A 14,113-nucleotide genomic window follows, 5' to 3' on the forward strand; every position below is an offset into this window, starting at 1 on the left:
AAAGGGTCCTAAGGATAAGCCAATGGTGACTTTAGTCTCTTTGTATGTGGTCCCCACTCCCCTCTTCTTCTTCCTCTTCCTCTTCCAGTAAGAAAAAACCAAAGTAGATAGGACTATATATTATCCATTGGCAATCTCCACTATTAGTAAGATTTTCATCTAATTAAAAAAAGAATATGGGCCCTATTTCCTTTTCCCTCATTTGCCTTTCACAGTTGTACCTCAAGCATCAATACTTATTCCTTCACCAAAAATATCCAAAATTACCAATAAAAACAATTTGGCATTAACTTTTTTTTTTCTCTCACTGTATATATTGAGCACAGCTACACAAGTCCTCCATTTCTCTTGTCTCTGTGTTAAAATAGGAAAAATCGCCGGTGAACCACCTCGTCCAAAACGCCAATGGAAAACAACCAGCAATCGGCGGCGAATGCAGCGGCGGCGGCGGCAGCAGCAGCAGCGGCGTACCCAACGCAGCCACCGTACCACCACCTCCTTCAGCAACAGCAACAGCAGCTCCAGATGTTCTGGACCTACCAGCGCCAAGAAATCGAACAGGTTAACGATTTCAAGAACCACCAACTTCCTCTCGCCCGAATCAAGAAGATCATGAAAGCTGACGAGGATGTCCGCATGATCTCCGCTGAAGCCCCCATTTTATTCGCCAAAGCGTGTGAGCTTTTCATTCTGGAACTCACTATTCGTTCCTGGCTTCACGCTGAGGAAAATAAGCGTCGAACTTTACAGAAGAACGACATCGCTGCGGCGATTACGCGGACTGACATTTTTGATTTCCTTGTTGACATTGTTCCTAGGGATGAGATCAAGGAAGAGGGTGGTGTTGGTCTTGGGCCTGCTGGGATTGTGGGGTCCACAGCTAGTGGTGTGCCTTACTATTACCCACCAATGGGTCAGCCTGCTCCACCGGGTGTGATGATGGGCCGGCCTGCTATGCCTGGGGTTGATCCTTCGATGTACGTTCAGCCTCCGCCACCGCCGTCGCAGGCGTGGCAGTCCGTTTGGCAGACTGCTGAGGATAATTCCTATGCAAGTGGAGGCAGCAGTGGACAGGGTAACCTTGATGGTCAAAGGTAATTTTGTCATTATTCTCTTCAGATCTGGGTAAGCTAGGGTTTGATAAGATAAATTTAGTCAAATGAAATAGCTTCTTTTTTTTTCCATTTTTCTGAAAGGTGCTAACTTTTTTGTTTTTCTGAGGACTTGAGGTTTGGGGATGTTAATGTTTGTTGTTAAAACTGAAATTTTTACTTGTTTTAATTTCACTCTAGCAGATAGTAGCTACATATATTTTTGCTTTTTATATGTTTGCCTTCTTGCATGTTGAACACATTTTGGGCAATGCTTCCCAAATTCAAGTAAATTTCTTATATATGCTGGTGCAATCTCATTGATGTTGCAACATGGAGGTAGGAGTTCAATAATCAATGTGCACTCAAGACTTTCAGCCATCATTTTTGCTTCATTAATTTCATTTGTGGAGAAAATGAATTGACATATCTGGATTTTGTGGATATCTTAGGGCAACATATATGCTTTCACACATATATGCATGCTTGGGATATTCCATCCATAATGTTACCTATAATCCTGAGAATGAGCTGATATTTGATGTCTTTATCTGTGTTACAAAGTATGAAAAACATTTCCCGTCTCCCGGAGCCTTTTATGTGGTTTACATGTTCGTTAGGGTATAATTCTTGGTTATGCTGATGCAAATTGAACACGTGGCCAGTAGTAAAGTGGAATTAAATTTGTTGCCAACTGTGTTGACTTAGGTATGTCGTATAGGAAAGAATATCCAGAGCAAGTCCGAAGAACTAGGATAGTTGGATTTGGTTAGTCATAACCATCTATTTTCTCCTTTTCTGTCTTTTGCGTGACCGCCAAGAAAGAGAAATCAGGATGCATATGGTGTCAGATATTTGGCGCTTTGCATGGACAGTAAGCAAATCAGTTACTTTTTCTTGAATGTAGAAGCTCATCTATATTTCCTCAAAACGTTTCCATAGGTTTTCTCCCACTCTGACTTCTCAAAGAAGCTATCGTAAAGGAAAAGAAGTTCACCGTCTTATGATTCGTTTTCAGGGTGAGAGTAGAAGTTATATTGACAATCAAAAAACAAATAATCTTACCTAAATTAATATGCTAATCTAGTGATGAGAACTTTAAACTGAGCATGTTTCTTTGTGGTGATTGAGTTTTCATCTTATTTTAGTAATATTAGATGTTACGTCAACTGATGAGTTATGCTCTACGAGACAGTTCAGCCATGACTTGTAACTCATGACTCATCTGTTGTTTGGTTCATTTTAATTTTTATTGCTAGGTTCAAAAACTCTGGATAAGCTTTTAGAAATAGTTATAGATGAGAGCAACTCTAGGTTAAAATTGTATGTATTCAATGGATGATCCAATTTTACCTTTGCCTTGTTTTCAATTGAAAGCTTAACTAGAGTTATTCCAGTCTGTTGCTCAACCGTAATTATACATGGTCAATGGATGGTTTTTATTTAGAAAACGAGTTAGATTTACTTCAATCTCTTCCAGAAAAGAGTTAAATTATTCCGTTTGATTCTCATTGTTGGGTAGATTAAATTCTTGAAATCCCTCCTTTATTCTTTTCCTCGGACCCCGCGCATAGCGGGAGCTTAGTGCACCGGGCTGCCTCTTTATTCTTTTCCTCCTTTGTTCCCTCTTTCTTTAAGGTTAATATATTTGAATGAAGAGGAAGGGGAACAAAGAGAAAAGGAAGGGATTGTTCCTGTACTTATCATGATTGTAGAGGATGAAGAACAAAATTAAAGGACTTAATTCACAGTATCTTAAAACAAAGTTGAAGCTCTACTGTGTATATATATCCTATGGAGCTAGTACCAATACACCATTCCCTCTTGATTAATAGCTGTACATTGTTTCCATTCCTCACATGACACCTTCTATTTGATTTCTTTGCATCTTAGACACAAAAAGTTCACTTTTTGCACTACATTGGTTTAGCTACTAGCGAAACCCTCATCCAGCAGAAACCCTGTCAAAATTGGGCTTCAGTTCTCTGGAAATGGACAATAATGGTGCGCACTATATTTTCTAGATGTTTCTAGAATACGGTTCTATAATTAATGTACTTCAAAGAACACATCACCCCCTGAATACGAGCAGTTTAGGACTGAATTTAAGGTAAATTACCAGTAAGTGATTTTAAACTGTAGAGTAAAATATAAAGTTACGTCCTAAAATATCTTAAAGTACTATCGGGGGAACTCTTGTTGCTGTTTACAGGAACCATCCTTCCCCAGAGTACTTATCTCGCTTGTGATGTGCTACTTTCTAGAGATTGATAGGGATGTACAGTTGCACTTTAAAGAACTCGACACAACTTACATTTAATGCTTTCCAACTTAGCTTAGGCAGTTTATAAATTATGATATACTTCTGCTGGCTACTTTCTCAGTAGTTGTCTACATGATATGGCTACAGAATTTTGAAATGCTTCCAAAAATATAGTTCATGCATGAATTGTAATGACTTTCGTTGTTTGGCCACTTAGAGAGGAACTACATATTATGCTAGGTTTTCATATGCTATAGCAAATTTTTCTTTACCAGAAACAATGAATATAAATTTCCATTTTGCTCTTTTGTGCATGTTCTATGTGTGCTTGTGCAATTGTTTTATTGTTATTAATTTTTTGGTGCAGGTTTTTTGAGGGACCTATTTCTAAAGAGAGATTTAGGGTTCCACCGTGTTTGTCAATTTTTTCCCTGTTCTTTTATAATGATGAGAATATCTGTGAAAATAATTACTGAAATGCTTCTTTTGTCTTTCCACGGTTGGCCAATCTTTCATTTCTGCATAATTATATGATTAAGGAAATTGCATTTACTTAACTTAGGGTTCTGATTGCAAAGGTTAATATAGAGGGTTTTTGGATGTTCCCGTAAAAAGCATTTATTCTGGGCAGTTGAGATTGTCAAAGAGTGGTGTAGTATAACTCATTCGCTTACTTAATGTAGAGTTGATATGTTGAGTTCGTGCTAATTTGGAATCATGGTGGATTAAATAGTTCGATACATGTGAATTTTATTAAAAATATATTTTTGATAAATGAGATCCCAACACACCTAATATTTTAGGTGTGTGGACAAAATAATATATTTGTACAATATTTATTATGTACTATGTATCCCCATAGATAACAAAATTGTAGGGTAAAAATGTTAATTTAGGAGGTACAGGTGAATTAGTTGAGCTGCACATATGTTAGCTCGGATACCATCATTATTAAGAAAAATGATAATTTAGGAAAAGTATGTTGAGTTGCGAATGCCAACAATCATGTGTGAGCAGCCTAAACATGAATGCTGTTTAGGTCGCCTAATAGCTCAGCAGCATACATCGCATTTGGAGCTCAGATGTGATTCTAAGCCTTGCTACCTTATTCAGTTGGTGTTAATTTCCTAATGGATATCACGCGCCATGCTTTGTTCTCAACCTGTATACTTTGACATATTTATTCCGTCCCTCTTTATCTTTTTTTTCTGGTTTAGACGGTCTCATAATTATGAGCTACTCCTATTCATTAATCCCGTCATGTTCATGTTATTTTACTCATTCGTGGCATGTCTCAATTTGTTTGGTATCATGTTGGCAGATATATATGCTAAGGTTAAATATAGTCTCTATCTGCTTTTTCTTACTTCACTGTTGTTATCTGTTTATGGGTTGTATTTTCTTGATGTGGTTTTACTTGTGGGGCTAAGCAGGTAACTTATCTATTTGAGTATTTGTCGGCTGTAGTTTCTTAACATGGTTCTGTTTGAGGATATAAGACTCTGATTTCTCATTCCTATGGTTCAACCATTAATTGTTTGTGATATTTTGTTCTATTTGATCTTGCTGCAGTTAATGATCATGTTTGCTGCCGATCCAGTCGCTTAGTGGCACAAAGGAAGCTATTAGTTACTAATGGTACATGTCCTCAAATGTGAATGATCCTTATTGCTAGTGTCCATGGATACTGGCTTAACTGTAATGACTTGAATCCTTTAGTCGTCTTGTTTGTATAAAACTTTGTGTAGTTTATCAGAATGTTTATGGATTTCTGTGTTATAATAAACTGACCTTACTACTTGCATAACAATTGTGTGTGTTACTTTAATTGGTTCTCTTTCGGACTATTGTTCTCTTGCTATAGTGCTATGATGGAATTATCGGTAGTGGGGATAATTTAGAAAACCTAGTGTCAACAATGCCTTACTTGTAGAGTTCTCTTTTTCTTGTTTGGTTCAGTATAACTACTTTGCCACAAAGATAAGCTCAAGAGTTCTTTATTACTCCTTGTTGAGATCAGTTGAATTGACTAGAATAACCTTAATCTTGTAAGATAGTTGCATGCAGGTCAAGAGAGGGAAGACATTCTTGTAAGTTCATGCTTGCAGTGTAATGTACTCAAGAATAGCAGTGTTTGGTCTTAACTAAGGGGTAAAGAATCATAATGTTTGGTCATGCAAGCTACACGACTTAATATATAGGTTTAAGGAGTAATGTGGTTCCACATCTCTCGATTTGAGTTCCAAGTGTTAATCTTTGAGAATACGCTACCCAGTTTACATCGTTATTGGTAGCCTGTTTGACCAAGCTTATTAGAAATTTTTTTTCCAAATTTCCAAAAAAAAAAGGATGATTTGGAAAAATATTTTTAATCAACAGTTAATGTTTAGCTAAGCTTTTAAAAAATGTGTTTCGAAGTGTATTTTTCTCAAAGTATTTTTCAAAAAGTGCTTTTAGGGAAAAGTTATTTTTCTGTTTCGCAAAAATTGTTTCTGCTTTTATTCAAAAATATTTTTTTCCTCCTAAAAGGTTGGTCAAACACAAATTTGGAAAAAAAGTATTATTGGCCAAAAAGAAGCTATAATACTTGTGGCAAAACCCCTCCCACCTGTAAAATTGAACTGTCTTTTTTAGGGTGGGTTCAACGGATATGAGGTTACTAGCTGTTCCCAAAGGAAGTTAACCTATGTGTTTACGAATAACACTTGCGTTTATCGGCAAGGAATACAGGTACACAATCAAGGAACATGAAAGAGAGACCCGAAAGTTCTCCTCTTTTCCCTTTAGTTTATTCTGGGAGTCTAAGTTTATAGTTATTGGAAGATTACTTAACCGAATTGCTTGCGAACCCAACTATTCAAGTTGTTGCTAGTTCACTTCAAACACCCCCCCACATGTATTATGTCAAAGTCATATCTCATGGCAGAGCAGAGGAAAGAGCATGTCGCAAATCGTGTCCTCAAAGCAGAAGATGTCAGTAACCGCAATATACTTATGTGTGTAGCATTGGTTTATGGTTAAATTATTTTTGTCATGATGGCGGTATTCCCGGGACGTAGCTAGCATATAGGTGACAGATTCAACTGAACTCATAACTTTCGATGCGGAACATAAATTTATGTGTAAAATCTACCAAAATTACAACAAATAGTAGATATGAACTCAGCTTTAAAAACTTAATAAGTTTAATGCTAAAAATCTTAATGACTGAACCTATAGAGTTTAAATCCTGGATTCGTAATACCGAAACAAACGGACTCAAGCAACCGAGGCAAAATTGTACACGCGATGGTTGATATTTTAAGGATATTTCTTGTATTTACTTCGGTCTTCTCGGCGCAAAATGAGTCCTTACTGTAAACGTACTGTATCCTGGTAAACTTGGAAATTTGAACGGCGAAGCTGGCTACAGCAGAATTCTCAAGCAAGTTCCTTGTTTTCCTGCTTCTAGTCTGATGAATAGTAGTTCAGTAGTACAGTTTAGTTTAATTCATATCTATTCAACAGTAGTGTAAAAAAAGTTGTTGCTATTTCGCCTAAATTAATTACTTGCCAGAGCAAACGAGAAACATGAGACAGAGTTGGAAATTTTTCTTTCCTTCAATTATTCCTAAACAGATTATTTAGCAGACACAATGACGAATCTGAGACAAAAGATACCAAAATCACCTTTGTTTTTGTTTTAGTTCTTAGCTGATGTATATATCACAACTGTCGGGCGAATAAATGGTCAACTGAACATTAAAATTACAGGCCACAAATACACACGATTAGAAAAATTATTTTACAAAAAACCTCACAAACTAGAAGTAGAGACCGTCCGTCACCCTATTTATTCTATACCTATCTATTTGTAGAGTTGCTTAATGGTATAATTTTTTTCAAATGAATTTCTTATTATTTTACAAACAAAAATAAATGAGTAATTTGAAAGTTTTTGTTCATACGATATATGTACTCTGTTATGTGAATTGCTCGTTGTTTTATATACCATTTTATTAGAAAGAACTAGCCTCTAATACAAGCCACGTTATCCGTCAAAACAATACCCTCATTCTTCATTCTAAATTATTCTTCATAATAAAACATCTTTCATGGAAACATTTTCAAAGAAAACATTTACCTCTGTTGTAAATGCACCAGAAAAGTAAAGCTACGAAATAAGTGCTTTGAGCTGAAAGGAAGTGTTCAAAATTCCAACAAGAGGGTGCAGGGAGGTGAGGAAGCCAATTTGAATGCTACTAACTCAGACCAATAAGGAGGTTCAGAATAAGACGTCAGAGATGTCCAACAGCTACCGGTTACAAAATTAAACTAAATTGGGAGGACTTCAGGAGTCGTTTCCTTGCTATATCTCCATTTGGTTTCTCCTTTACATTGCCTGCAGTTTCACAAAATAGTTTCAGTTTTCTTGCCGCAAACCACCGTAATAAATATCTGAAGAACAGGGATTAAAACAGTAATTGCAGATAATTCACTTTTTTTTTATGAATAGAGTTTCCATTAAAGGCATCAAGAAGATGCAGACATAAATTTACAAGAGGGAAAAAGGTGACTGCTCAGATACAAAGATTAATCTATAACTAGAGAGCAGACACCTTCCAAAAGTTGTTTTGTTCACAGCTAGATACAGGGGCTTGGTTAAGCCAGCTAAATAAATCCACTAAACATTTAGCTTTAAGAGTATGATTTGAAGTTGAGAATTGAGATCCCATCAAAACACCTACGGTTTCGTTCATTCCAGATACACCAAAAAAAATTGAGGCAGGCACCATTAACCATGTCTTTTTGATGGGGTTTCCAAGTTTCCAAGAGCACCAACCTTCATATGCATCTTTGATGGAGTAAGGCATGACCCAGGATAAGGCAGTTGTTAAGGCAGTTTTATAATCCATAGAGCAAAACATCCAAAGCCATAACAGGATATGTATCCAGAAAGAAAAAGACCAAGGATAGGTATCAAATAAGAAATAACTAACGAGTTGACCATCGCCATTTTTTTTCTTTTTGAGACAAACATCACAATACTTGGAAAGCATGTTCGATGATATGTTGCCAAGACACCATGCTAGTAATTTTGCATATTTCAGCTTTTGCACTCAAGGGTTGTGGTCAAGCAGTCGATGAAGCTAGAATGGACCATGAGATACTGGTTCAAAACCCAGCAAAATAATAAAGGCGAGCAGGTGTCTCTACCTATGTTCACCTTCCTATGTTATAAGCCTTGGTGGACTAGTCAAGGTGCGTGCAACTTGGCCTATCTTACATAATCTGGTTCTTTTGTATTATTCAGACAAACAAATAATGAAAGGAAGTTGGACATATTCACAACTTGATGATATCTTCCCTCTCTGATAGCACCCCCTCCACATAATCGTAACAAATCAATACAGATGATGGTTGTGGAAGAAGGAAGAGGACAATGGGTCCTCTACTTATTAAAATTCTTTTGAGGGTCGAAGTCAGTATGGAATTGGACCCAAAAAGAAAAGTTCATTTGTTAATTTGACAATACCAACAAAGGTATTATCATACTTTCTACAATCGCAAAGCACGGGATGAATTTTAGGTAACAGAATGAGACCTTTTCATAATAGGAACTACTTCATGTCTTTTATTTCTTCATATTCTTCTGTCCTAAATCTAATCAACTAGCACTTCTAGAAGCAGCTAAATAATCAAGAGAATATCTAACAAAGCTCGTCATACAATTGAGATGAAGGTTAAGCTGCCAATACAAGGAGCAATCCACACAAATGATTCGCTACTTGGTTAAATAAGAACAATGATCGTCATGTACTATATTTCACTAACTTATAATTGAAAACCAATAGATAACTGGACATACTTTGTGCATTTATGATGAAATCCACAACAACAACAACAAACCCAGTATAATCCCACAAGTGGGGTATGGGAAAGGTAGAGTATATGCAGCCTTACCCCTAACTTGAGAAGGTAGAAAGGTTGTTTCCGATAAGACCCTCGGCTACGATAAAATCCCCACAGTAGAAAATATGCTTTTATGACAGAATTCAACTGGAAATAAGCATAAAGGAAACTGCCCCTCATTCAACGAAAAATCCTTCTATTATGTGTAGAAACACTTGCGTTCACTTATAAAATTAACAGCAAAACATGGGTTCACCTCTGTTAGATTCAATATCATCCTTAATAATACAGATTAACCTGGCTCAATTGGATCATTTTCCTTTTTAAAGATAAAAACCTATTTTACACCAACTGATCTATGTATAAGCATAAACAAAGTTCTCTGCATGCGCACACATATGCATAAGAGCAGTCAAATCTAATAAATCCGTGGAAAAAACCTTAATTAACATCAAAACCTGTAATTGCTCAACAGATGTAGCGAAATTTAAGAGATGTATCAGCAGATCCACATAAGAGTAGGAGTTACCGGTTAAGAAGCACCAACAATGATGTTGTTAATAGGAATGAAAATCAACTTGACAAAAAATCCTACAAATCCCATCACCACGAAACCGATTGCAGTACGAGTGGCAACTTTGGTGAATTCTGCACAAACATGCAATTAAATTAAAGAACATGCACGCACATTTACAGATCAATGAATAAAATACACAAACTGAGTTAGTACCTTTGCGATCGGGCTTGTGGCACCTCTTAACAAGCCTAACGCTGTCTTTGGCGAAATCTCTAAGGGGATCGAAAACAGAGTCCAGAGCGTCCATTTTGGTCTGAGAATAATGGGTTTCTCTTCTCCCTAGCGGCAGAGGGAGGTTGTAAAAATTTTAAAGGCAGAAACCGTTCCAATTTTGGTTTCTTTTGCTTTCTTTTCATCCGACCCGCTATAAAGAATTTGGGCTTATGCATAGGCCCTGCAGTTCAAATGGGATTCAACTATTTTGATTGAGAAAACTACGTTCTATGACCGTCGAGAACAATTATTAGCCCAAAGTTTTGCATGTATCCCGAAATGTCCGGCGAATGAAAAATGACATTGTATAACCGCTTTTAAAATAATAGTAAAATATATATATATATATATATATATATATATATATATTTTTTTTTTTTTTTTGTATGTTATATATAAATTTTATACATTTTTTCGGTTACTGAATGTAATAGTTTCTGGCGCGGACTAAAAATGATAATACCCCAAAATTTAATATCAAATTGTAGCCATCGTATAAAACCAACGGATAAAAGACAAAAGTAAATTTTGATACATCTTTTTTTATCTTTCCTAGATATTTTTCCTCCCAATACCAATTTTTTTTCTCTTTCTCATGTATCCCACTTGACTTTTTACTCTTTCTATATTTTTTTACTTTTTTCTTCGATTCTTTTAATTCTAACACTTTTTTTTTTGCTCTCTTACTTTTACTTTTTTTTAAAACTTTTTAAATTTATTTTTTACCTTTTCCTAACATAGCACGTGATCTTACATAGCCACTTATTATACTTAAATAATATTTATCTATCAGCTCTTTTTATTTAATCATTTTCCCTCTTTGTTTGATGGTTATATTTGTCCATTTAGCTATTTTCGTTTGATCTCTTTTCTCTCTTTGTATGAGTATTTTTAGGGAGGTTTGTCTAAGTACCTAAAAAAAAGTTATCAACAATAACAACAATAGCAACATACCTAGTGTAATCCCACATTGTGAGGTTTGGGAGGGTAAAGTGTACGCAAACCTAAAAAAGAGTTGTCGAGATTTCAATTTAAGTCTTAAGAAAAATTCTCCGATTAATGCTACGATAAATGATGATGGGGTGATAGCAGAAGAGGTGAGATTTTTAGCCAAGTTCTGCACGTTGTTGATGGTGTATGTTGGTAGTATGATAACTTTTGTGAGGATGTGAGATGTGTGTATGTGATATATATATATATATATATATATATATATATATATATATATATATATATATATTGTATCCTATGTTCGATAGTGTATTCTTAGTGTATATTGAGTGTATTTCGAATGTGCTTGTGTATCTAAAGTATACATTGAGTGTATCCCGAGTGTATTTTTGTATCATGAGTGTATAATATGTCTATAAAATGTATCAAAACTGTATACACATGTGTATTGTCTAATATGTAAACATGTGTACACGCTGTGTATTTAGAGTGTATCATGCATTTTGAAATATATTCCCGATGTATCATTAATGTGTGTGTGTATATATACACATATTATCATTCTACGATGTGTAAAAAGTGTATTTGATATATATATATATATATATATATATATATATATATATATATATATATATATATGTGTGTGTGTGTGTGTGTGTGTGTGTGTGTGTGTGTTTTACTAGTGTGCACACAAATTACAGTATAGTAAAATATTTGAAAGATTTTTGCTTTGTTGTATAAACTTGTATATATATGTTGTATAATTTCTCTATAGTAAGGGTGTAGTTATATATATATATATATATATATATATATATATATATAGTGATCGTGTATAATTTGGATGTAATTGAATTGTTTAATTTCAGTAATGCAGAGAATGGATGATCATACTCCCAATTATAGTGGTTTTGTGAAGTTTTAGTTATCCATCGATCACTTAAAGAATGCCCACATTTTGGACTCGTATAGAAAAAGGCACAAATCAACTTCTTGGCATTATTTTTTTTCAAACTATGAATTTAAATGATATATTAATGTGTATAAATAGAATGTAATGACCCAAACATGTGCGATTGTTGTGTACTCGACACCTGTCCTTTTTGCCCCTTCCATCGGCCGATAAAAATTAACATTTATGACAAACAACTTAATTTTATATTTCTCACAAATATGTATAAAATATTAGTATTTGAATACCATAAAAGTGAAAAAGAATCAAATGATGAATGCTTTCATATGAAGAAATTAAAAGTCGTCTCATTATTTTACCTATCTATTCCCGTTCCCTCATATCCCCTTGTGTTCTGTGTCAGTTTGATTTGTTAATTCAAGCGGCTAGCCATCAAAATATGTTTTGGGCTATAAAATGCATACTATAACTTATGATTAGCGGCTGATGTAAGTTTCCAGTGGAGGGTTAGTAATGATTTTTCCTCTTTTTGATTTCTAAAACAAATATTTTTCTAAATCATTTCTAAAATATATCACATTAAAAGTATTTGTACTTATAGTTTCATAAAGCCTAATCAAACGAGATAAATTTGATACAAATGTCAAATAAATATCCTACGATTGTGCACTTATGTTATATTAAAATGAGGTAATAAGTAAGGACATCCTAAAGGTAAACTAATGAAAAATTCACCTGACAGTGCAACGATACTGAGATCAAGGAACAAAAGGCGAAAATAATTGGTATAAAATATCAATAATAAGAATTAATAGAATTTGAAATCGCAAAGTGTTTTGGAGTTATGACGAGAAAAATCATATGTATGTAGGGGTGAGCGTTCGGTACTTCGGTACGATATTTAATAACTACGGTTCGGTACTTCGGTATTCGGTATATCAATTGTGCATACAAAATACCGTACCAAAGTAATTCGGTACGGTTCAGTATTTTCTTATTTGGTTCGGTACGATTTCGGTACGGTTTCGGTATCATACCAAAGTCTTTCAAATCTCCCAAGATTATGCCTAACATCTTTTCTGCTGAGAATTCAACATCTTTGTTCATGATTAGATGATGCTAGCATGTATTCTTCCTACACATATATGTGCGCATATATGTATTTTGTGTTTTGCTTTGATTTCATCAAGAGCTGCTTTGAGACCTCATTTTTTGATGATATGTTTTTGTATCCTTTCAAGAAATGGTACAAAATTCTAAATTTGGAACAAAATAGTCTATTAGCAATTCATAGTGCACTGTATATGCTATGAAATCAATCTGTTAGCTTGTAACTTGTAAGTATTTGCATAATAAGGAATCAATCCACCTATAAAATACAAGGAACACAAAATAGTAAACCCATGTGCCTCTAATAAGGGCACAGATACGAGCAGTTTCAGCAGCAACATCATGCTGGAATTTTTGAGAAAAGTCTAGGTTAGAAAATAGAAAGGGAAAGGGGGTAAGAGCAAATAGCCAGATACTGGACTGCCCGTAAGTCTGCTTGAGCTCTTAGCCTATAAAGGATTAGGGAATTAGGGGGCTTCGGTTGTGTGCTTAGGTTTATTGGGCTGGAAAATAAAAATAGAGTTGGGCTTGGACTAAAATATTTCGGTATACCGAAATATCAAAAACTCAATATCGTATACCGTACCGAACTACCGAAATACCTTAATTTCTGTACCGAAATACCAAAAAAATCAAAACCGAAATACCAAATTTATTCGGTTCGGTTCAAAATTTATTTTTTCGGATTTTATGTCCACCCCTATATGTATGTATAATACCGCATAACTTAAATCTCAATAGATGAAGTCAAAAATCAAAAATATTATGCAATGATAGAATCCCAAGCAACAAAGTATAGTTTTAATAATTAATTTTTAAAATTCAAAATTTTATATTAAAGTTAAAAGAGAAGAAAATGTTAATTAATACGGCATATAATTTCAAGAGCGTTAACCGTTAAGGCAAGATAGTAAGTATTTAAACACCACTGGGAAAGAAAATACAAGGTTTAAAATTTCAAGCTTCAAAATTGCCATCAATGGCGGATCAAAATTGTGGCGCCTGTGCCAGATACAAAAATGAATGCAACGAACAATGCCCATTTCGCCTCTCATCCCCCTTGGGAGAAAAAGAGATTTCAACATCCTTGTTGAAACCTA

The 14,113-nt window shown here is 34.8% G+C and overlaps 2 protein-coding genes across 3 annotated transcripts; one reads left to right on the forward strand and one right to left on the reverse strand.

Annotated features, from left to right (window-relative positions):
- The first annotated feature begins 290 nt into the window (after nt 1-290).
- LOC104111127 (nuclear transcription factor Y subunit C-1-like) lies at nt 291-5,164 on the forward strand. Its single transcript, XM_009620740.4, has 2 exons — nt 291-1,094; nt 4,927-5,164. The coding sequence occupies exons 1-2, from the start codon at nt 406-408 to the stop codon at nt 4,928-4,930; spliced, it is 693 nt and encodes a 230-aa protein (XP_009619035.1). The 5' UTR covers nt 291-405; the 3' UTR covers nt 4,931-5,164.
- Nucleotides 5,165-7,384: 2,220 nt separating this feature from the next.
- LOC104111125 (protein transport protein Sec61 subunit gamma-1) lies at nt 7,385-10,169 on the reverse strand. Of its 2 annotated transcripts, none has more exons than XR_001972229.3 (3): nt 9,977-10,169; nt 9,687-9,894; nt 7,385-7,735 (listed from the first exon to the last, which is right to left on the reverse strand). XR_001972229.3 is itself a non-coding variant. In XM_009620737.4 (3 exons), exons 1-2 carry the CDS (start codon nt 10,068-10,070, stop codon nt 9,779-9,781), a joined length of 210 nt encoding a protein of 69 aa, XP_009619032.1. In that variant the 5' UTR covers nt 10,071-10,160; the 3' UTR covers nt 7,385-7,735; nt 9,776-9,778. The 2 variants fall into 2 exon arrangements, 1 of the variants encoding a protein (XP_009619032.1); XM_009620737.4 differs by having other exon boundaries at nt 9,776-9,894; nt 9,977-10,160.
- Nucleotides 10,170-14,113: the final 3,944 nt, after the last annotated feature.

The sequence above is a fragment of the Nicotiana tomentosiformis genome, chromosome 3 (assembly GCF_000390325.3).
Source record: "Nicotiana tomentosiformis chromosome 3, ASM39032v3, whole genome shotgun sequence".
Taxonomy (NCBI): domain Eukaryota; kingdom Viridiplantae; phylum Streptophyta; class Magnoliopsida; order Solanales; family Solanaceae; genus Nicotiana; species Nicotiana tomentosiformis.

Excerpts from the sequence above, each read along its gene's own strand:
- LOC104111127 (XM_009620740.4), top strand. The coding sequence starts at position 406 with ATGGAAAACAACCAGCAATCGGCGGCGAATGCAGCGGCGGCGGCGGCA.
- LOC104111125 (XM_009620737.4), bottom strand. The coding sequence starts at position 10,070 with ATGGACGCTCTGGACTCTGTTTTCGATCCCCTTAGAGATTTCGCCAAA. Across the intron at positions 9,895-9,976 it reads CCACAAGCCCGATCGCAAAG|AATTCACCAAAGTTGCCACT; the intron begins GTACTAACTCAG and ends ATGTTTGTGCAG.